Source organism: Alosa alosa, chromosome 12 (assembly GCF_017589495.1).
Source record: "Alosa alosa isolate M-15738 ecotype Scorff River chromosome 12, AALO_Geno_1.1, whole genome shotgun sequence".
NCBI classification, from domain to species: Eukaryota; Metazoa; Chordata; class Actinopteri; order Clupeiformes; family Clupeidae; genus Alosa; species Alosa alosa.
In genome coordinates, this window is record NC_063200.1 from 13,734,785 (window position 1) to 13,759,105 (window position 24,321).

Here is a 24,321-nt window from a genome sequence, read left to right on the forward strand (position 1 = left end):
GCACTTCTGTTGTTCAGGCTTGTATATGGGCCTTCTAGGTGTTCACAGACTGTATACAATCATGAATGCATTATTAAGCTAGAATTTGAACGCTAAAAACGCTATTATATCCTCAAAATAGTTGAGCTGGGCAAAATGTCAAACAAACATCGACAAACTAACTAAGCTGTCCTTCTTTTCTCTTGCTGTGAGTGGCGCTATTGAGTTACATTCTAAATGCGCCGAAATCTCAAGCTTCTAGCTAGCGAATAGCAAAACAGTACCGTAGACCTGTGTGCTAGGTAGCATACATCGCTGCATTTCAATTAACGGAACTTGTAGCTCAACTTAGTTTCACATCCAAACGTGTTTTTTTCAGGTAAAGTAACATCTAGGGCTTGTACTCTTTTAGCTGAAACTATGCATGTTTATTCTTGTGATAAAAGTCCTAGCCTGGTAACATAATTATGCTAGGTTAGCTAAGTTATGATAACCTGACACACTTCTGAGTTAACGTTAGTGCTAGTTTGAACAGGTTGATATTACTAGGTGATGATAAAGCCATCACGTTATTTCAGTCAAAGACACTACAGCATGTTTGCTAATACTTGTCTCTCCTTCGTTTGTATAAATGTGGTAACGTTAGCTGTCATAACATGTTTATAATAGCGATTAACGTTAATGTTATTCAACTGCTTAACAATAACGCTCATTTGTAACGCCTCCATGTCACCCGGTTTGTAGACATTCTCTGTCGATACCTTGGCGAGCAAGTGGCGCAGTGCTAATGTGATTGTGTGTTAGGGATTAGCAGAAGTTCAGCGACGTTAGCTGGCTATCACGGTCACAAATGCAACTTAACCAAACCTTGCATGGCTGGTGTCAGGTAACGTTATCCCTTGTTTGTTTCTCTAATGTTAATGTTGCGTTAAAGAATCCAACTCTGTGGGCACACTGGCGTTTCCCTGTGTTGATGGCTGCTACCTCCCTAAACAAGAAAATGTATTTGTCCATACGGTGCTCGACGAGCTGGATGCCTTTCAACAGAGAGACGACCAGAAGAGGTAACGTTAATGTTATCATATTATGGAAGTTGACGTTCAACGTGAAGTGTTTTTTATTTGGTCTAGAACTAGATTACTTTTGACCACATGTCGTTGCTATGCTGTGCAAAGTTATTGCAATCCGAATTACAGCCGTGGCGATATCCTTTACCATCCCCAGAGCCGTTTAGATAGATATGGCTCTGACCATCCCCAAACCACTCCCACTCGTGTCATATTGCTTATGCTTAATTTTAGGCTGTTGTAATGTGGGGAGACACCTGTGATTTGTCCGGACACAGTGGTAGGCAAATCGCTTGGGAAAATTAGTTTTAGGTTTAATATAGGTGATTAAATGATGAGTGGTTCCAAAATGATAGTTTGCAGGGTTTAGGAAGAGAAATGTGGATAGCGTTGATGAGCACTTGTTCGTCTGTCATGTTGGGTTGGTGACATTCCCCTTGTCTGGCATGGCTAAACTGTTCTGTCAGTGACTGATTTCTTTCGCCTTGTTTCCCCTCAGTGTCCTTCTCTTTCCACCTCTTCCAAGTCGACTTCGCTACTTGATCCACAGAACGGTTGAGAACCACCTCAACCTCAGTACTTTTTCTGTCGGGGAAGGCTGGTGTCGCAGAGTGGTAGTCTGCTTCTCCCACCTCAGGTAAGAAGCAGACTACCTTCACTTCTATCCCGATGAATGCACAATGAACAGTGAGTGGGAATTATGCCCACACAATTTGGAAGCTCTTAAAACAACAGGTTCTCACACTGTAGATTCAGGTGGATGAGATGTTTGAGCACTGTCACAGTTTTTGTTCAACTGCTTGCACGCTAAATCTTTGCTTGTCACACAATATTCTAAACAGATCTTCCAAACACCATAATCCCACACCAAATCTGCAAAACCATACTTATTCTCAGTCTTTGACTCAATTTCAATTTCGTAAAACACATTTTGCAAAACACCACACACAATTTTCTACCTAACACACAAAAATCTAAGTAACTTGATTTTGAGTTTTCAAACACAACCTATCAAAATACTACACTTATTCACCACTTATTCACATTCTGTCCTCGGTGTACAAACACTCATTACTTTACTGAACACCATCCGATCATTGCCTTAGTATAGACCTATGAATAGATATACTCTATATCTAGGATAGACCCTCTCAGTCTTTTCCTAGAGGATTTACGGTTGAAATGTTCATAACAAAGCAGATACTTTGAAATGAAAAAGAATTGGACTTTAGCGTAATGTTCTACAAAAAGTCGACTTCATAAATTCGTAAAACTCGTCTTATGTCTCCTTTGTACCATTAGCTCAGTGTTGTTTTCTGTGCCTCCGGAAATGCCTTATAGTCAGATAGAACTTTGTGGAATTTGGGCTTAAGTGTGACATAAGGTACTAATGCATTTTTTTTGCATAAATTGATAGGTAAGGGGGTGTCCTTTCAGAATCTGACGGGTGCCGCTCCGGCACCCTTGAGCATTTTCTTTAAAATGGCATCAGCTGCCACACCCCTTTTTTAATCATATAAAATCATCTAAATAGACAATGGGTTTAATATATAAACCCATCATGTATGGTATCAAATTAAAGCTCTTTTCATACAGAAATCAGCTTAGACCATAAAAAAGTAGAAAAAAATAGTTTAGGTCCCTCCAGAGAACAAAATACCTTTTGCAAAGTGACCTTTAAGGTCAAATTAGGTTCCTTTTTGCGGCATAATAGCTTATACCTCTAAATCGTGTCATGTTTGGTATTAAATTAAATAAATTATTGAACTGCCATGTAGCTTAATACAGGAATACAATCATTCAATAGTAATTCATTTTAATATGACTATTATAGCAAGTTTGATGTACCCTAGTTCACCAACTTGCGGGTTAGTTAGCACCTTAGCTTTAATTTCCCTTGAGTCAGTCGCTGAATTTCAGACAGCAATGTTGTGAGGTACTTCCCAGGTAGTAAGCACAATAATTATAACTGTCCTTGGATTTCCCCCCAGAATTAAAGACCACAATATTTTTCATCCTAACATTTTTTAATGCTTTAAAAACAGACACCACAGTCCAGGATTGATACAAACTAGTCTGAGTTATGAGGTACTTGCCAGTTAATCAGCACATTACATAACTATAACAGTCCTTTAATTTGCCCCCTTAATTACAGAGTAAATTGCAAAGTTGATTACAGGAGGAGAGGACAGAATCAAGAAAATGATTTCTTCCAGTATTCCATATATTCCAGCAAGGAATGAGACGTATAATTTGGAATTACAACAACAAATATAATTTATGTAAATCAGTTTTATAGCCCAAGTATACTTGCATATACAAGGAATTTGGTCTCTGCATTTATCTCATCCATGAATTAGTGAACACACAGTGAGGTGAAGCACATAATGAGCACACATGAGGTGAAGCACAAACTAGTGTTCACTTGCTACAGTGGCGCTCGGGGAGCAGTGAGGGGTCAGGTGCCTTGCTCAAGGGCACTTCAACCATGGTTGTGGGCATAAGAGAGCAGTGCTCTTCAACCACATCCTACTGGTCAGGGATCGAACTGACAACCCTTTGGTTTCAAGCCGGAAGCCCTAACCAGTAGGCCACGGCTACCCATGTATACTTACATATACCAGTACGGGAGCATGCCTATGTTCCCACAGCCCTATGTCCCCTTACCCTAACCCACACCTCAGGCCTAACCTTAACCCTGGGACACGGATACAAGGAATTTGTGCTCTGCATTTTACCCATTCGGGGGTAGTGTACAAGGGGGGAGTGTACAACATACCCACACAAACAGTGAACACCCATTCAAACACACACACCCTAGAGCAGTGAGCATACTAGGAGTACACATACACACCCGGAGCAGTGGGCAGCCCTTGATCTGGCACTCAAGGGCACCTCATCCATGGATATGGATGTGGGAGAGCGCTGTTAGGTCACTCCCCCTACCTTCATTTTTCCTACCAGTCGGGGATCGAACTGGCCACCCTTCAGTCACAAGTCCGATTCCCTAACCAGTAGGCCATGGATGCCCAGAGTAATTGACATTAATGCTATGGCTGACAAATTAAGAGACAAATGTTATGATTTGTTGGCTGTTCATGTATTGTTTGGTTGTGACAGTGTGTCATATCCATATGGCAAAGGAAAAAACTCAGCGATCAATTTGATGTGCAAGAGGAATCTTGATTGGAAGAATTTTACAGATGTACTGTAGAAGCTGATGAGCATGAAGGCAGGAATGGATTCCCTTTCTTGCCTCTACTATGGAAAGACTTTTGAAAGCCTCAGTAACTTGAGATAAATGCTATTCACCAAGAAAAGAGACCATCCTGAAATAAAGAGTCTTCTTCCAACAAGAGAATATGCAGTGGAACACATCAAAAGTCTTTCTGTGGAGAGCAGCTGACAAAAAAAAAACACCTCCTGTGCCTGTTCATGGCAACACTGACATTGCACCCAAAACAGTTCTACAGCTTGTTGCTTGTGGACCTGGGGCCTCTTGCTGCTGTCAGTCAGATGGACTACCATGCACCACCTACTGGCATGGCAAAGGTGGTGAACAGTGTGCAAATAAAAATTTGAAGATGGCTACACTTTCAGTGGAGGATACTGATGACAGCGAGGGAGAAATGTCTGATTGAATGAATGTTTTTTGGAGACATTTGATGTTTGTGATGTGTACAAGGCCAGCCTGGCAACATGTTCTGTATATAGTTGCTTTCAGAATCTGTGAGAAAGTTCTGCTTTGTTCCTTATAACTTTGTCTATTTGACTAATTGTTGAGAGTTGATACAATTTGTTGCTCAGCCTACCATTTCAGCGGTGTGACCTTACCAGGCTTTAGAGTTATTATGTTCTCTGGAGGGACTTGAAATAATTTAGCTTGTTTTATTGACATAATTGATTTCTGTTTGAGAAGAGCTTTCATTTGATACCGTACATGATGGGTTTATACAGTATTGTGCATCTAGTTATTTTTTATGGTCAAAAAAGGGGGCGTGGTCATAAAAAAAAAATGCTCAAGGGTGCCGGAGCGGCACCCGTCAGATTCTGAGTCTACACCCCCTAAACTATCAGTTTATGCAAAAAAAATTGCATTAGTACCTTATGTCACACCTATCCTGGGGTTCTACCTGACTATTAGGAACCCACATGTTTGTTTCTGCAGTTGATAGAGTCTATAGGCCTATGAATAACCCCCACACACACACACACACACACACACACACACATACACACACACATACACAGTAAGTAATTTGATAGTAGTCAGTCACTTCTTTCTTTGGAAATACAGTCATTTCTGTCTTTGGCAAAGACTCCATGTACATCTGGTGGTCCTTGTATTTTGCTTCTTTTTTTCTTGTTGGCTATAAAATACTGTATTCACAACAGAAAATCTCTGAAGATGACTTTTACTCTTGTATGGAAATATAAGCTTACATAGAAGCCAATGAATGACATAAGAGCTTTAGGTTTTGAGCATCAGTGTGCACATGATGTCATATGTCATATTATGACAAAAGTGTATTGTATTGTTTTTTGTTCACCCTGTATGAGTTGGTAATTTGGAGGTAATGCCGCTAAGAACTAGCCTAGAAATCTAGACGCGCCCCTAGCGGCAAATTACATTTGCTGCCAGGGCTAGTCTAGCAACTCTCCGTTGGCTTGTGAGTTCCAGAAATCGAAACTCAATCAGGCCAATGAAATCGTGTATAGAGTCGTTAGGTGGGCCTAACATCAGGATTGATGGCAGAGTTGCAACGGTTTGGTTTGAATTCCCTGCTACTTGAAAACAAATAAGATGGATGTTGCTGTTGGCGAACAGTGTGACACGAGTTAAGCTTTTATTAAGTTGGCAAACGTTTGAACTAGCCAACTAGCTCCGCTGGTGGGAAACGCATGGGACTCATAGCGCTGCCGCTGTCCTATTGCATGCAGAGGGAATTTGAAAGACAACTGATTATCCCGTCCCTCGGACTGAGCACTGCGAACGGTGAGTGCCCAGACCCTACATTTTAATGTGGGTCTGGCTCGTCAGGCTAGCTAAGAACAGCAAAGCCAATCATGAATTTAATATACAACCAGCACACATACTGATAGAATGTATACTTCTGTGTGTGTGTTTTAAGTGTTTTTTTTATCAGTTACTGTGTTTTTCTGATTTGCTTTCTTAGGTTGCCATCTGAGGACGACAGCGACACCGACTCCAGTGCATATGAGGCTCCTCCCAGCCGGTACGATCAGCCAATGGAGAGCAGCCGAGCCGGGGAAGGGTTGTCGGAGCGGCGGCATTCCCGCGGCCGAGGGGCACGTCGTCCTGACCAGGCCATCTACGTCCCGCGGGCGCTGAGGGAGCGCAGTGGCGGCGGCGGGGATCAGCAGGGGGTCACAACCTCATCTCCTGCGGAGCGCGCGGAGAGCGTCTCGTCCACCCTCAGCCTCAGCACCTCCGACACCTCGGAATCCTGCTCCGACTCCGCCGCAGCCAATCAGCACCCAGCGCTGGACCCGCTCGACGAATCGGGCGGTCAGGAACTGTTTGTGCAGTTGTCGGGCTCGGACCCCTGCCCCTGGCCCCCAGCGTGGGACCAGACGGTGTCGTACTTCGTCAGCATGAGTTTGGACGACCAGGTGGATGAGGAGCAGGAGGAGGAAGAGGAGGAAGACGCGAGTGTTAGAAGCAGCAGCAGCACAGGCGCGCCTCCCTCCATCGCCTCCAGCAGCACGGAGAGCACAGCAGGAAACCTGACCCACGAGGTGCGCATTTGCAGTCAGTTTCTCTTAGCACCAACACAGAGAAAAATTCCACGCTTTTATATATATATATATATATATATATATCAAAGTCAAAGTCTGCTTTATTGTCAATTTCTTCACATGTCAAGACATACAAAGAGATCGAAATTGCGTTTCCTACTATATACCTATACATACCGGTGTGTATATATATATATATATATATATATATATATAATATATATTAGGTGCGGATTTGCAGTCAGTTTCTCTGACTCCGGAAATCCCTTAGGAACGCACATGTTTGTTTCTGCAGTGTATAGAGTCTATAGGCCTATGAATGTACTTGCAATAATTATAACTGCCCCCCTCCAAAACACACATACACACACACACATACACAGTAATATATTTTCTTTGGAAAAAGCAAAGTAATTTGATAGTAGTCAGTCACTTCTTTCTTTGGAAATACAGTCCTTTCTGTCTGTCTTTGGCAAAATCAGCTTTTTCAAAACTCCATGTACATCTGGTGGTCATTGTATTTTGCTTCTAGCAGCAACACAGAGAAAAATTCCACACTCTTTTTTTAAAAATATATTTTACGTGTGGATTAGTGTTGGTTTTCTGAAATGCACTGCACAAGCGCACAGACAAGAGTGTGCCGCCACGGTCTGTGATTTCCCTGTACACACCAGAGCTGACATTTCCAACCGACCAGCATTTGATTGAAAAAAAATGTATTTCACTGAGTGGTCTAAAAGTGAAAGTAACAAAAAAAGTGCCCACCGTCCATGTCACTGGGCTATCTTTTACACACATTGTAGATGGTCATTGCTGCTGTGTATTTCTGTTCCTTAGATCCTGGCAAAGCTGACGGAGGAAGACATCGGCATTGAGCCAGTGCAGCATGATTACTCTTCCTTTGAGAACGTGTGGCTCAACGAGGAAGATTTCTCCCACGTCATTGAGATCTATGACTTCCCTGCCATGTTTAAAACCGATGACCTGATGGACGCATTCAGTGATTACAGGTAAGAGAACCTTCACTCCACCTGTGGAATATTCTATTGTTTTTTTCTGACCCCTGAGTGTCCGGCCATGTTTGCCTTCTGGACACGGGTAGAGATACTCAAGCCTGTAGTCAAAGGATTATACTTCCGTGGATACTTACTTAGATTGCACTTTATTAATCCCCAAGGAGGAAATTCTTTTGCAACCACACACAACACCATAACAACAACAACATACTTACACTTTTGTGGGTCATGTTTACACTGCAGGTCTTTAAACAGACTTCCATGTTTTTTATTAATTTATTTGCTTTGTTCCATGCCTGACTTTATAGAGTCTCTTGTTACTGGTATCTATTAAGTATGTAATACTCGTATGTAATAACTGCATTTACACCTCAAGTTCAGATTCCTTACACATTTATGCCGTTTATACTGACATAACAATCCACTAGCCCATTGTTCACCCATGAGTTTAGGAATTGGATTATATTTATCATGCAGTGTAAACACTGCTTTAATAAATGTATCATAACTTTTGAACAAAAGGTGACACAGTCTCTATCTACAGAACAACAGAAATTGTGGAGAAAATTAAATGAATCTTTACAATCTGATATTTTTGTGTTTTTGGGGGGTTGGAATTTGAAGATTCCACACAGTGGTGGGTGGTGGGTATATTTGTGGTGTGTGGTGGGTATATTTTATCTCCGTCATGTAGCATAACCTTTTTGTGCCGCAAGGGCATAGAGTATGAAAAAATTGACTGTTCCGTGCAGGCTGCAAAGGGTTAAAAGCATGTTTGACGTTTGGTGTGGCTCTTCACTGTAGAAGGTGCGTTGCATATGCGTATAAAAATATACATGTGTCTCTGTCTGTCTCTTAAAACAGCGGTGGAGGTATGAAGATCAAGTGGGTGGACAACACGCATGCGCTCGGCGTTTTCTCAAATGAAACAGCAGGTATGACCACATCGCAGCAGTGGTGTGTGTAGGAGCCGTTGTTTTAGGCTTGTTAATATAAAAGAATCATAGCAAAGGATTATAACTTTTTGACTTTTTTTGGCATCATAAGAACAGTTGTTGATGTGCATTGGAAAGTCTCATTCGTCACATCGTTATTTGCAAAAATCTTTGTTCACCTTAATAGCACCAAAGATCACATGATCCTGTCATAAATGGTTTATATCAAGATTTTCTGAAGATTTGGCTTATTTTTCTGGTATTTGATTGGTGATCGATGAAGATTGGTTTTGATAAATTTCTTGTAAGATAGGTGCTTAATTTCTGCAAGTGGATGCTGATTGGTGATTGATGACTAAGTGGATGCTGATTGGTGTTTAATGTCTAAGTGAATGCAGATTGGTGGTTAAGGTCTGTTAGTGGATGCTGATTGGTGTTTGTGTGTTTAGCTGCACAGGCCCTGTCCATCAGACACCCTCTACTGAAGACCCGCCCTCTCTCAAAGGCCAGCAAGAAGTCCAAAGGGAAAGCCGTCAGGCGAGCAGGTATCCGCTCCGGCAACAAACCAACCATTCACGCTAACACACACAGGCTTACAAACACCTCGCCTGTTACCGATCATGTTCAAGTAGACATCATATACAATCTTACCTGTTACTTGCCATGTTCAAGTAATCGTCACATACTACCTCATCGGTTACCTGTGGAGTTTGAGTAACCGTCACATACCACCACATAGGTTACCGGTTACTTTTATTTATATAGCGCATTTTTATATGCACAGAGTGAAACCCAATAGCCTGGATTTTTCCCAATGCTGCCTTACGTGCGCGATTTTATTCTAGCAACCCAAAGCACTCAAGATATAAATCTCAGCACTACTCAACAGAATATATCAAAGCTGTAGTAAAATTGTTTTGAGGTTCTTCTGAATAAAATTAAGGGAAGCTTAACCCTTCCTTCTTAAGTCCCTGCACTGGCTTCCAGTAAGTCACAGAATTGACTTTAAAGCACTACTGCTTGTTTATAAATCACTTAATGGAGCAGGACCTAAATACCTCTGACATGCTTCAGCAGTACACACCCTCCAGACCTCTCAGGTCCCAGGTGAAAAACCTGTTAGTAAAACCTGCTGTTAGAACTAAACATGGTGAAGCAGCTTTTAACTGCTATGCGGCTCAGCTCTGGAACCAACTTTCGGATGACATTAAAAAGGCCCCAACTGTAGCCAGTTTTAAATCTAGACTTAAGACCAAACTGTTCTCAGATGCTTTCTGCTAACTGCACTGAGCTATAATTTCTGAATCTGTCTTGAAAATTATTCTACCTAGTGTCTTTTATTTTGTCTTTTTAATCATTCTCTATTTTTGAATGATTTTACCTTGTGTTTATGTTTTCTTTTTATTATGATCTTTACCTTTTGAACTATTCTTTGACTATATTGCCCTTCTATGCTTTTATTTGTTATTATTATTTGGTTTTGTTTATGTAAAGCACATTGAATGACCTCTGTGTATGAAATGCGCTATATAAATAAACTTGACTTGACTTCCCTCTCTCTCTCTACTCCCTCTCCTCTTTCTCCTCCTCCTTCTCCATCACCTCCTCCTCTTTCTCCTCCTCCTCTTCCTCATCTTCCTCCTCCTGGTGGTCCAGAGTTCATCCAGCCGGTAAAGGAGCGGCCGCGCACAGACACGGCAGCAGCACGCCGCATGGTTACCCGAGCCCTGGGACTGCAGCGTGGGGGAACCAGAGGCAAACGCTTCTGATGCACTTGCACAGGTGAGATTCCTCACACACCTGTCCCCCAGTCTACACACCTACACAGGTGAGACCCCTCCCTCCTAACTGAGACCCCTAACTGCACACCTGTCCCCTAGTCTACACACCTACACAGGTGAAACCCCTCCCTCCTAACTGAGACCCCTAACTGCACACCTGTCCCCCAGTCTACACACCTACACAGGTGAGACCCCTCCCTCCTATTTGAGACCCCTAACTGTACACCTGTCCCCCAATCTACACACCTGCACAGTTGAGACCCCTCCCTCCTAACTGAGACCCCTAACTGCACACCTGTCCCCCATCTACACACATCATTTGTGCTGTCTTATGACTGGTGTCCTCTGAGAGAACCTGGAATAGATGAGATGTCTTCATGATCTTAATCCAACAGGGTTGCCCAATCTGGACTGTGACATCAATGGAAATTCTTGTCTGTAACTCTGTGATCTCCTTCAAACTGATGTGTTCAACCATCCCCTAATGTATTTTAAATGTAAGCCGTCCAAAAGTTTTTGTTTTTTTTTGTCATTGGATTTCCGGACTAGCTCCATTAGCTGTGTACCCATCCCCTCCACAATCCACATAGGACATATCATAGGACATATACTGTTACCGTTTCTGACAGTTGAGAAACCCTCAATTTAGTTACTTCCATTTTTAACAGCAATATACCTGTATAGCTAACACCACAATGATGGCTCAGACTGCCACATCTCTTTGTAGAACAATGATCTTGCAAAACCTTTAAAAACATGGCCTCAAGGTATTTGCACTTTTAATGTTTCTAGTCGTTCTGGAAGCTCTACCAAATGTAGCTCTACTTTTGAAAGGTGTGTGCACTGGCATCCCTGCTGATCAGGGAGTAATTAATTCTAATGACTAATGACCTTTTAATGTTGGGTTTCTCTTCCTGTAAAAGCAGAATGTCACGATTGTCACACCTAACCGACTGGTATATAGTGTTTTTAAACCACAATTAGCTCAATTAATATAGGCATCCTTTCAACTGGAAGACAAAATGTTTTTTTTGTTTTCATTTCCAAAAGATTTGACTTTGACTTTATTTTTTAAAGTCTAATGGGAATTATTTGTTTGTTTACTTAGTGTATTTTGGCTTAGTGTTTATTTTGGCTTGTTTGTGTGTTTAAAAAAAAACAAAAACAAAAAACAGGCAATCCCTCATCCTCCACCTGGCAAGAGTCCCACCCATTTTCCTGGAAACTCGACAAATTAACTCGCAGAATGGATATTAAATGGACCGTGTAATTCACACAAACACAACTTGTCACACAGTATTTCTTCCCCTTCTAGCAGATACACTAATTGATTTTGTTCAGTCTTTTGTGTAACTAAGTATTTTTATGTCGTTATTTTGTACAGTAAAATAAAGAACATATTCGATTTTTAATTGTATGTCTGATATTTTCACACAAGGACATACTTATTAGCTGTGCAGAGGTGCTGGAACGCCGCTGTCGCCGTTTTACTGTGTGTGTGTGTATACTGTATATGTGTGTGTGTGTGTGTGTGTGTGTATCACTGCTTGACTATCGTTTGGCCTGTGTTCAATTCCCTAACTCATTGTTGTGGGTATGTGTCGCCCTGGATAAAAGGGTCTGCTAAATACATCATTTTACTTTTACCTCACTATGCTGTTGCATGGTAGCCTGACGAGCCAGACCCACATTAAAATGTAGGGTCTGGGCACTCACCGTTAGCAGTACTCAGTCCGAGGGGCGGGATAATCGGTTGTCTTTCAAATTCCCTCTGCACGCAATAGGACAGCGCTGAGTCCCATGCGTTTCCCACCAGCGGAGCTAGTTGGCTAGTTCTAACTTTTGCCATCTTCTTTGTTTTCAAGTAGCAGGGAATTCAAGCCAAACCATTGCAACTCTGCCATCAATCATTATGTTACAGTTTTTCTCAGTCGCTTTGGTGCTTTTCTCAGATCAGAATGAAAATTATCATAACTATTTGTTCAACCTCCACAACATTTAGTCATTTGTGCACATCATAGTAGCAATTTCTCCTTCCTCTGAACAAATTGCAAATGCTTTTGAACATGTATCAGTTGCTTTGTCATGTCAGTCAAAATGAACTATACTTATGGATGCTGAATAGTCGTTCCCAATAAAACTAATAGTCTTCATTTCATTGCTTGAGTCATTACATACGAAATTGGTGAACTAGTTATCAAATTCTGTCACAATGCTGTAGAATTGCAAAGAGCATATACAGTAAAACTATGAAACACTACATATTCAGTGTCTTGTACTCACTCCCCTAACTACAGCAATTTGTAACTTTACTGTAGTTTTCAAATGGCTGTACAAGTACTGTATAGTGCTGTCTGAGCATTTTCAGGTAGTGTCACCGAGTTCTGATCTTTTTTTGCATGGGAAAACACTGAGAGCATAAACTGTCGTAATGAAAACATGACAAAGCCATTTGACTATCTTGTTCATAAATGATGGTGTCAAGACTTCTCATTTTGATGACACCGGCAGTTTCATTGACAAATACTTGCTTTTGAGGAATGGACCATCCATTTTGAGCAAGTGACGTGCTTTTGCAGGTTATCCACTAGGTTTTGCAGTTTGCACTAATTGTTTTGAGAAATGCACTAACTGCTGTGCAAATGTTAATAGTGATGTGAGAAAAGCACCAAAGCGACTGAGAAAAACTGTAAGCCCGCCTAACGACTCTACACGATTTGATTGGCCTGATAGAAGTTTAATTTTTCGAGCTCACAAGCCAACGGAGAGTTGCTAGACTAGCCCTGGAAGCAAATGTAATTTGCTGCCGCTAGGGTGCGTCTAGATTTCTAGGCTAGTTGCATGGTCTTATTGCCATAGAAGCCCGTATCTACCATTTAAAAATAAATCAATTACACAGCATGTTAAACTAATCAAAAAGCTGATAATTATGACTATCTCATAATAATTACGATCCATTATGTCAATTATCACATCGTAATTGACGTGATTTAGTATGCCGTATATTAACTAGAACGTTCCTCAAAATTATGACTTCATATGTCATTATGACAGAGGAACTCATAAGAACGTAAGTAAAAAGTATGATTATGAATAGTATCTCGCATTATGAGAAGTCATGAGGTTCTCATGGCATACTATGTGTTTTTTTTAAACAGGCTTCCAACCACAAAATAGAAAAACTGTCAGTCATGGTGTTGTTTTCTTCACTGCTTACTCAGATAGAGAGATAGATAGATAGATAGATAGATAGATACTTTATTGATCCCCAAGGGGAAATTCAATACTCCTTTACTTACTCCCCTCGCTATAGATTTTACTGCCCCGTGGCCCTACTGCTTCTCTGGGCTCTGTAGTAAAGCACTTGGAGACAATTGTAGTTGTGTCGACTCTGCACTACATCAATAAAATTAAAGTGATGAGCCTAGCACCCATGCAAGACAACCTTCAAAGGACATGTTACCTGTGTGCATTGTGGTCTTTGACAGATGTGTATCATTCAAAAAGGAGTGCAAACATTTTAACTTTTATTACAGAAAACAGTACATGAAGCACAATGGGATTCCTCCTCGTTGTCCCATTGAAGTATACACACTCCGTGCAACACGTCACGATTTATCACGACCATTCAACTGGTCGCAGGGCGAAAGGCCCCCTCCAAAACGGAGGGCCCAGGTGCACAACGACATGACCCACAGAATGCATACATACAAGGTGAGGTGGTTTCACTTCCTGTCAACTCTACAGGAGAAATAAACAAACAAAAATACTCAAAATCCCTGACTGATGTCAATAAGTTAACTTGGCATGCTCGTTGTAGAAAAGAAGAACTAGGAATAACATGAAACATGAGGAGGAGGCTTAAGGCTGAACGCTGTGAGCCTATCGAGCTACAGCTGTAGGGAGGATGAGTGTGATTATGAGAGTCTATGCTGCGTACAATGACAAAAGGCAAACTAATGCAGAAATATGAATGTATTTTTTAAAAAATGGTAAGATCTCTGACTGATGTTAGTATCATATCATAGATGATTCTCCAGTGCTTAGTGGTGTCTGGGGCCATGGTTGGGAGTATTCCCTGCTGTTTCTTTGGTCTTAGCCATGGAGCCGAACATTCAGAGGAAGGTCTATCATCACACTGGTAGGTGCAAAGAGGATGACCCCTCATATGAAGAGGTCAACCAACGTCTCTTAAATAAGGCAATACAACTCCAAACGTGGAGTTTAGATACGAGATAGCACCCATTTTCAGGTAATACACACACACACTCACATACAGTACACATTCACTTTGCTTGTTTTGTGTGTAAGTGTCCACATATTGTTCAAAAGGGGGTAAGGTCGTAGAGTCTCTAACATTTCATCCATATTTAGCACCACAAAGATGGTAACACAGTCCCTCTAGTGGTTGGGAATGCTCTTGATCTCTAGAGTTGCACCGGTCATTTCAAGGGACTCGTTTTCAGATTGTTCTCTCCGATCTCTCCTTCAGGTGGTCCAGGCGTGTTTCTCTACCTGTATGACAGCTGGTTGTTCGTAAGTCCAGGGTACTGACTGTCATCCATGTCAGTGCTTAGTGATCCACCTGCAAAACACAGAGACAACACCCATCACCAACTACCCTTTGAGTAAATGACCCACCCACAATGCCTCTGATGTAGAACACAATTTCTTTTTGCATTGTACAAACATCCATTTTGAGGAAGAAAAAAAAGGATTTTTACTTGTAGCCATAAGTAAACCAATTCCCAGATCAGTGACAGAACCCACCTATATGGCATTGGTACGTCCATATCCGGTAGCCGTCATATCGACATTTGCACTTCATGATGTTGTTGGTGTAGTCCGACTCAGCCACCTCATAGTTGGGGTTAATGACCACCTGAAGGACAAGGGCAGCCAATCAAATCAGTTCATGATGATCAGTTCAGACAATCAAATCAGTCCATGTTAAGTTAACCTAATTGAATCAGTTCATGATGATCAGTTCAGACAATCAAATCAGTCCATGTTAAGTTAACCTAATTGAATCAGTTCATGATGATCAGTTCAGACAATCAAATCAGTCCATGTTAAGTTAACCTAATTGAATCAGTTCATGTCAAACAGTTCAGAGAATCAGAAATGACAGGTGACCTGAAAGAGAAACTGAGAAAGGGAAATCTACGAGGGAGGAAAGTTACCTGGAAGATGTAGTCTCCCGGTTTCACATCGGTGACGTCTATCCACTGGCAGTCAATGTCATGCCTGTAGGTATCCCAGCATCCAACAGTGATGCCCTGCTGTCCAAAGTTGGCACAGACGTACCTCTTCTCAATACCTGCAAAATAATTATGATAATCAGAAATAATCAATAAATGTGTTTGTGACCCGGTTTGTGTGTGTGTGTGTGTGTGTTGTGTGCTTACCCTCGTCACACGCTGTGTCCTCCAGGCAGAAGCTGGCCTTGTGTCCCTCGGCCACCTTGGTGCCATTGAGACTCAGCAGGTCGTAGTGGGTGAATACCTCCATGCTGTGGTAGTGCCTGGACAGGACAAGCAGACAGTCGGCGCTCAGCTGGTGGGGGGGGAGTAGGGGCTCAGCAGTTTGGAGTAGAGATGCTCTAATGTTAGTGGTCAAGCTGATGTGTGGTAAGCTTTCTGGTGCATAATGGCTCCCATGCATCAGCCAGGTGGGTGCTACACATTGATGGTGGCTAGTGAGGTTCCCCCTTCACTGTAAAGCGCTTTAGGTGCAGAGAAAAGCGCTATAAAACTTGCAATGTGTTGTTGTTGTTAACATGTATAGTTATTGGTATTGGTTGTCTCAAGATAAGATGGTGTGTGTTTTTAATGGTATAGTTGTACTATTATGTGACAATTTATTGATGATATGTTGTCACCTTTATTATATCGATTTTATATTTTGATGTTTGGACCCCAGAGTTTCCTCTTTCCCACTGTAGCCAGGTTTAGACCTGATCTGGTTCTGATCTGGCCCTGAACTGGCTCTGATCTGGCGATGATCTGGCTCTAATCTGGCCCTGATGTGCCCCTAATCTGCTGTCCAGTGAGAGACAGTTGAGGCATACCTGTGACACTCGTGCCAGACCCATGCGTGATGTCCGTTCTTGGGCCTGAAGTCCGACTGTCCGTTGTTGTGGATCTGGGAGGAGAAGCGGAGCAGGCGGCGGTACGAGCCGTGGTCAGCAGCGTTGGCCGTGCTGGACAGGCAGTGCTCTTCATGGGCACACTGCAGAGCGTACATCGGCCGGTCCTCCAGGTACGTCGTCTGCTCCACCACCTCGGCGTTCAGAACCAGGTCGGGGGCCGCTGAGGTGGGGAGAGGAGAGGAGAGAGAACAGAAAAAGAGAAGAGAAAAGGAGGAGGGGAGAGAGAAGAAAGGAGGAGAGGATAGAGAACAGGACAGGAGAGGAAAGGAGAAAAGAGGAGAAGACAGAAGAAAGAATGAGAGGACAGATGATTTACTGAACACCCAACACACTGATTTACACCCAACACACTGATTTACACCCAACACACTGATTTACGTAACACCCAACACACTGATTTACACCCAACACACTGATTTACGTAACACCCAACACACTGATTTACACCCAACACACTGATTTACGTAACACCCAACACACTGATTTACACCCAACACACTGATTTACTTAACACCCAACACACTGATTTACTGAGCACCCAACACACTGATTTACTGAACACCCAACACACTGATTTACTGAACACCCAACACACTGATTTACTGAAACAATACTGTGAGATTCATTCATTCAATCAGTCACTGATTCATCCATTCATTCAAAGATTCATGTTTAAACCTTCTTTACGTTGAGATGATGAGTGAGCGGGCGAGTGAGTAAGTGAGGGCTCTTACTGTCCGAGCAGGATACTCCAGCGGCGAAGCGTCCGCCTCCTTTGGCGCACTTCAGGTGTTTCCCGTGGTGGAGACACTGGGACAGAGACATCTCGGTGCCCGAGCAGCCACTAATCACCCGTCCCGCGGGTCGTCACCGGCCCAGTACCCGTCTCCTGCAGGACACCTTCCGTCAGTCATATTCACTCACAGCACCACGTCACAGTCCACTCACACCGGCCCAGTACCCGTCTCCTGCAGGGGACACCTTCCGTCATATTCACTCACAGCACCACGTCACAGTCACACTCACCGGCCCAGTACACGTCTCCTGCAGGGGACACCTTCCACGTCCAGTCATATTCACTCCACAGCACCACGTCACAGTCACACTCCACCGGCCCAGTACCCGCGTCTCCCTGCAGGGGACACCTTCCGTCAGTCACATTCACTCACAGCACCCGTCACAGTCACGCTCCTGGTCACACTCACGGCCCAGTACCCGTCTCCTGCGGGGACGCACCTTCCGATCAGTCACATTCACTCCCACAGCACTAAGTCACAGTCACACTCCCAGTCACACTCACAGTCACACTCACAGTCACACTCACAGTCACACTCACAGTCACACTCACAGTCACACTCACAGTCACACTCACAGTCACACTCACAGTCACACTCACAGTCACACTCACAGTCACACTCACAGTCACACTCACAGTCACACTCACAGTCACACTCACAGTCACACTCACAGTCACACTCACAGTCACACTCACAGTCACACTCACAGTCACACTCACAGTCACACTCACCGGCCCAGTACCACGTCTCCTGCAGGGGACACCTTCCGTCAGTCATATTCACTCCACAGCACCACGTCACAGTCACTCCACCCGGCCCAGTACCACGTCTCCTGGGGGACACCTTCCGTCAGTCACATTCACTCACAGCACTCATCACAGTCACACTCACAGTCCCTCGCGGCAGTACCACGTCTCCTGCAGGGGACACCTTCACGTCAGTCATATTCACTCACAGCACCACGTCACAGTCACACTCACCGGCCCAGTACCACGTCTCCTGCAGGGGACACCTTCACGTCAGTCATATTCACTCACAGCACCACGTCACAGTCACACTCACCGGCCCAGTACCACGCCTCCTGCGGCACTTCCAGGTGTTTACGTGGTGGAGACACTGGGACAGAGACATCTCGGTGCCCGAGCAGCGCACGCCACTAATCACCACGGCGTCCGCAGATACGTCACCGGCCCAGTACCACGTCTCCTGCAGGGGACACCTTCCCGCGTCAGTCATATTCCTCCACAGCACCGCGTCACGAAGTCACACTCCACCCGGCCCAGTACCCGTCTCCTGCAGGGGACACCTTCCGTCAGTCATATTCCTCCACAGCACCCGCGTCACAGTCACACTCACCGGCCCAGTACCACGTCTCCTGCAGGGGACACCTTCACGTCAGTCACATTCACTCACAGCACTACGTCACAGTCACACTCACAGTCACACTCACCGGCCCAGTACCACGTCTCCTGCAGGGGACAACGTTCACGTCAGTCACATTCATTCACAGACTGACTGTACAGTACAGACACATGTACAGTGTGACTGACTGTACACACTGTACATGTGTCTGTTGTAAATGTGAACGTGAAATATGAATGTAGTTTTGTCATCTGGCCACTAGAGGTCGATGTCTCACAGTTTTTCTCCTATTTCATAACTGTGTTGAAGTTGAGCCAGAACAGAACTACTTGAGGATGCATTTTTCCTGTTTTCTGGGAGTGCACACATAACAGTCTCAGAGAGGTTGTAAAAGTTACAAAATAAGCCTTGCACTTTCCATCCACAATCCATCACTTTATGAGTGCGGGGTGTTTTGCATGTCTATGTGCTTCGGTATCTGCATCAGTGTGTGTGTGTGTGCATGTGTGTGTGTGCGTGTGTGTGTTGGTGGATGGTGGTCTGTTAACATTTACTTTTGTGTGTAAATCTGTATATAATTGTATATTGCGTTGTGGCTTTTCATGTAGCTGTATGTATATACTATACATTTGTATGTGGTGGTCTGTGTGTACGTGTGCAGTGCACGTGTGTATGTGTGTGTGCAAGTGTGTGTGTGTGTGTGTGTGTGTGTGTGTGTGCGTGTGTGTGTGTGTGTGCATCCCACGCAGGAATTCCCACACGTGTTAATGGGCACATGTCACCAGACCTGCACTGACTTACTAGTCCGTCCGTGGCCAGTGTGTGTGCTGTGGTTTTAATGTGTGTGTGTGTGTGTGTGTGTGTGTGTGTGTGTGTGTGTGTGTGTGTGTGTGTGTGTGTGTGTGTGTGTGTGTGTGTTTCCATTTGGTTGGTCATATGTTCCCATTTAAAGGAGCCTCAGAGCTGAGGAACACTGATATGCTCAGGAAACTCCCCTGAGATCAAGAAGCAACACGAGTGTGTGTGAAGTGTGTGTGTGTGTGTATGTGTGTGTGTGTGTTTGTGTGTTGAGGGGGCGGGTGGTTTCTGGGGGTGAGCTCAGTGTCAGATTTTCCACATTTTCCCTTTCTTTTGGTCTGCAGAAACACTTACATGGGAGGAAGCGTGAGAAGGGGGTTCAGACAAACTGAGTAGTGTGTGTGTGTGTGTGTGTGTGCGCGTGTGTTTATGTGTGTGTGCAAGTGTGTGGGCCCATGCCTGCTAAGGGAGCGAAGTGATGTTTAATGAAGGGACCCTCCACCATCTTGTATGTGTGTGTGACCATTAAATGTGTGTGGACTCGCGCGTGTGTGTGTGTGTGTGTGTGTGTGTGTGTATGTGTGTGTGTGCAAGTGTGTGTGTGTGTGTGTGTGTGTGTGTGTGTGTGCGTGGCTGTGTGTGTGTGTGTGTGTCCCACGCAGGGGAATTCCCCATCGTGTTAATGGGGCACATGTCACCAGACCTGCACTGACTTACTAGTCCGTCCGTGGCCAGTGTGTGTGCTGTGGTTTTAATGTGTGTGTGTGTGTGTGTGTGTGTGTGTGTGTGTGTGTGTGTGTGTGTGTGTGTGTGTGTGTGTGTGTGTGTGTGTTTCCATGGCATTTGGTCAGCCATATGTTCCCATTTAAAGGAGCCTCAGAGCTGAGGAACACTGATATGCTCAGGAAACTCCCCTGAGATCAAGAAGCAACACGAGTGTGTGTGAAGTGTGTGTGTGTGTGTGTATGTGTGTGTGTGTTTTGTGTGTGTTGAGGGGGCGGGTGGTTTCTGGGGGTGAGCTCAGTGTCAGATTTTCCACATTTTCCTTTCTTTGGTCTGCAGAAACACTTACATGGGAGGAAGCGTGAGAAGGGGGGGGGGTTCAGACAAACTGAGTAGTGTGTGTGTGTGTGTGTGTGTGCGCGTGTGTTTATGTGTGTGTGCAAGTGTGTGGGCCCATGCCTGCTAAGGGAGCGAAGTGATGTTTAATGAAGGGACCCTCCACCATCTTGTATGTGTGTGTGCGGCCATTCGTGTGTGTGGACTCGCGCGTGTGTGTGTGTGTGTGTGTGTGTGTGCGGACCTCGTGTGTGTGGACTCGTGTGTGTGTGTGTGTGTATATGAGTCTGGACGGGTTTCCTGCAGACATATCTCACACACTGTAAACACTGCTGGGAGTGTGTGTGTGTGTGTGTGTGTGTGTGTGTGTCACGTGTATGTGTCTGGCTGGATGAGGAGAGAGAGTGTGTGTGTGAGACAGAGAGAGAGACTATCACATGTGTATGCATGTTGATGTTAGGGTGAGGGAGTGTGTGTGTGTGTGTGTGTGTGAGAGAGAGAGAGAGAGAGAGAGAGAGACTATCACATGTGATGTTAGGATGAGGGAGTGTGTGTGTGTGTGTGAGAGAGAGACTATCACATGTGTATGCATGTTGATGCTGGGGTGAGAGAATGTGAGTGTGAGTGTGTGTGTGGGGGTGCCCACAGGTTGAAACACGCTTCCTCTGTTTCTCGGCACGTTGTCTGGTTTATGCACGAGGCGCCCCAATACCAGACTACTTCTACCTGCAGTAGCCATCAGCCCTACCTTAATGGCATATCATTTACCGGCCGGTAGTACACTTTTCTGTACAATTTGTGTGTGTGGACTCGTGTGTGTGTGTGTGTGTGTGTGTGTGTGTGTGTGTGTGTGTGTGTGTGTGTGTCGCGTGTGTGTATGAGTCTGGACGGGTTTCTTGCAGCAGCAGACAGATCTCACACACTGTAAACACTGCTGGGAGTGTGTGTGCGTGTGTGTGTGTGTCTGTGAGTGTGTGTGTCACGTGTATGTGTCTGGTTGGATGAGGAGAGAGTGTGTGTGTGTGTGTGTCTGTGTGTGCGTGTGTGTGTGTTTGCATGTCAGTGTGTGTGTGTGTGTTTGCATGTCAGTGTGTGTGTCTGTGTGTGTGTGTGAGTTTGTGTGTGTGTAATGTCTAATTTCCAGCTGAGGCGAGTATTACCCAATCGTCATAATCATGCCTAATCAGACCATTATCCTGAGAGAACACTTATGGCCATTCCAGTTTCCACTCGTAAAACTCCCTATCAAACCATTTCTTCCATACCATAATTTATAAATTGTTTCCATAGCCATGTCATCTTCCCATCTTCCTGTTACAGGACAGCTAATTAAGGGACTGAGAGAGGATGTTATGAAGTACTCGCAACTCTCAGTTAGGTTTTGTTACACCATCTGAGTGGTAAATCTCCTATCGTGCTAAAATGTGTCTCATGAGATTGGATGAGATTTAAGGCAATAGAAAGAACAAAGAAACACTGGAATAACAACAGATACCTGTCCTCCAACTCTGCATTCACTGCATGTGTTCCAACAATTCGGAGAGATTTATTTTACACCAAACGTCTGAACGCTGTTGATTGAGGCAGCCGATGCTGAGGAAAGAAATCCCTGACAGCAGTAGACCAATCTGAGCTTCTCAGAGTTGGGCCAACTAAGAGGACGGCTCCTTAACAAGCAGGGTGTGTGTGTGTGTGTGTGTGTGTGTGTGTGTGTGTGTGTGTGTGTGTGTGTGTGTGTGTGTGTGTGTGTGTGTGTGTGTGGTTCATTCACACCCTCTGGCTCCCTCGCTAATGTGAAAGTTAAGTGTTCCTGACAGGAGAGACACTTCGCACGCCTTCCACCGCCACACAGCAGCTGAGTTCATACACTCAATCACACACACACACACACACACACACACACACACACACACACACACACCAGGAAAGATTCCAACACACCCTCAAATAGCATGCAAAAGATAAAGGGCAGGGAGACTTCAAAAATGCATGTACACTCACTCACACATAAGGACACAGAAAGATAGAAACACACACAAATACACACACACACACACACACACACAAACACACTTTTTCTCTCCCTCTCTCTCAAACACACACACACACATACACTCTCTCTCTATCTCTCTCTCTTTTTAACACATACACAAACACACACACACACACACACACACACACACACACACACAGGTGGGCTGCGTACCTGGAAGGCGTGACTGGCGAACCCGAGTCCGAGCTGGCGACACACCACCATGGCCTCCATGATGCCCCAGTTCTCGCTGCACACCGTCCCCCACACCAGCAAGCCGTTCCTCTCCGCCAGAACCTCCACGCGGCCCTCCGTCGGGTTGCGCCCGCCGTTCAGACGCAGCTGGAATACACACACACACACACACACACGAAACGTGAGATGACAGTTCAATATAGGGTCTGTCCTCCCTATGAGAGCTCTGTGTAATCAGAACAGGGATTGTTTCCCCCCAAAGATCAGTTTGTTTGGGTATATCTGAACACAACTATTGTACACCCTTTGGTAGCAAAACAAACAGACCGAGACCGCCTAGAGCCATCCCGGTTACAGTCAAATTCTAAAGCGGTACGTTATGTCTGGAATGTCAAAGCAACAATCTGACCAGTGTGAGAGAATTTTAATTGTGTGTGGAGTTTTATTTTATTTATAAGTTCTGCTTAAATGCTGCCCATGGACAGAAAACAGACCCAGGGACAAGCTCAAATGTTGTATCAATTCAATGCATGATCCAAAACAAAGTAGGTACGAAAGCACCCAAAGTCACATCTTTTACAGTAATAACATGAACAACTCTGTTCCTGTGTTTCCTTCAAATCTATGCTGTAGTGTGACATGTGTTGGGTTCCCCGTGTGGTGTGTGACGTGTGTTGGGTTCCCTGTGTGGTGTGTGACAGTGTGACATGTGTTGGATTCCCCGTGTGGTTCTCACCCGGTTCTTGAAGCCCATGGCCGGAACGTTACACTTCACACCGGCGTCTTCCTCGTGGCTACAACCGATGGACTGCTGGTTGAAGCGGCAGTCGGTCAAGGACTTCTCGAAGCCGGAACACTGCACCTCGTTCATGTGGACTGGGCCCATGCCTGCAGAGAACGCAACAGAATTTCACAACACTCCCAGGAAGAGAACCAAAACATGATGAGCTCATCTGTTTCTGATGTTCCAGCACTGGTCTCCAAGAGACCCACTGACTCATCGCTGACTCCATTGAGTGCCATTTTAAAGCTCAAAGCTCAGAACTGAGATCAGTATTTCACAGGAAAGACATATCTGTGCTAGCAGCAGGGTTTCAGGAATCGACCATGGGATCACAGGAGACATTTCACAGGAGTCATTTATCACAGTTTATCACAGGAGACATATCTTGCAAGGTTCTTGGGAACCTGACCTGAGACCAGTATTTAAAGGAACCGTATGTAAGAAATGTATTTCAATTAATCATAAAATGGCCCTGATATGTCACTAGACATTAAGAAATCATGTTCATTTCAAATACTTATATCACTGACAACAGTAGTCTGGCCAGGATATTGTCATTTAAAAAGTGAAGTTGCAGCCCTCAACTGATGTTGATGTTGTGTTTT

The 24,321-nt window shown here is 44.3% G+C and overlaps 3 protein-coding genes across 3 annotated transcripts in view; 1 reads left to right on the plus strand and 2 right to left on the minus strand.

Moving 5' to 3' along the window:
• Nucleotides 1-705: 705 nt before the first annotated feature.
• Nucleotides 706-11,950, plus strand: r3hcc1 (R3H domain and coiled-coil containing 1). Its single transcript, XM_048259355.1, has 9 exons — nucleotides 706-715; nucleotides 914-1,043; nucleotides 1,546-1,683; nucleotides 6,224-6,806; nucleotides 7,644-7,816; nucleotides 8,687-8,757; nucleotides 9,207-9,302; nucleotides 10,414-10,539; nucleotides 10,934-11,950. Exons 1-8 carry the CDS (start codon nucleotides 706-708, stop codon nucleotides 10,524-10,526), a joined length of 1,314 nt encoding a protein of 437 aa, XP_048115312.1. The 3' UTR covers nucleotides 10,527-10,539; nucleotides 10,934-11,950.
• A 2,098-nt stretch (nucleotides 11,951-14,048) lies between these two features.
• LOC125305018 (lysyl oxidase homolog 2A-like) lies at nucleotides 14,049-17,528 on the minus strand. The gene is made up of 6 exons (XM_048259612.1): nucleotides 17,424-17,528; nucleotides 16,609-16,849; nucleotides 15,947-16,062; nucleotides 15,722-15,858; nucleotides 15,309-15,420; nucleotides 14,049-15,123 (listed from the first exon to the last, which is right to left on the minus strand). Exons 1-6 carry the CDS (start codon nucleotides 17,512-17,514, stop codon nucleotides 15,050-15,052), a joined length of 771 nt encoding a protein of 256 aa, XP_048115569.1. The 5' UTR covers nucleotides 17,515-17,528; the 3' UTR covers nucleotides 14,049-15,049.
• Nucleotides 17,529-18,833: 1,305 nt separating this feature from the next.
• Nucleotides 18,834-24,321, minus strand: part of LOC125304849 (lysyl oxidase homolog 2A-like) — a 31,472-nt gene continuing 25,984 nt past the window's right edge. The window contains exons 6-8 of the mRNA XM_048259356.1: nucleotides 23,669-23,820; nucleotides 22,912-23,079; nucleotides 18,834-18,955 (exon numbers count right to left, since the gene is read on the minus strand). Coding sequence (XP_048115313.1) covers nucleotides 18,896-18,955; nucleotides 22,912-23,079; nucleotides 23,669-23,820 — 380 coding nt within the window. The 3' untranslated portion in view covers nucleotides 18,834-18,895. The remainder of the gene's footprint in view (nucleotides 18,956-22,911; nucleotides 23,080-23,668; nucleotides 23,821-24,321) is intronic.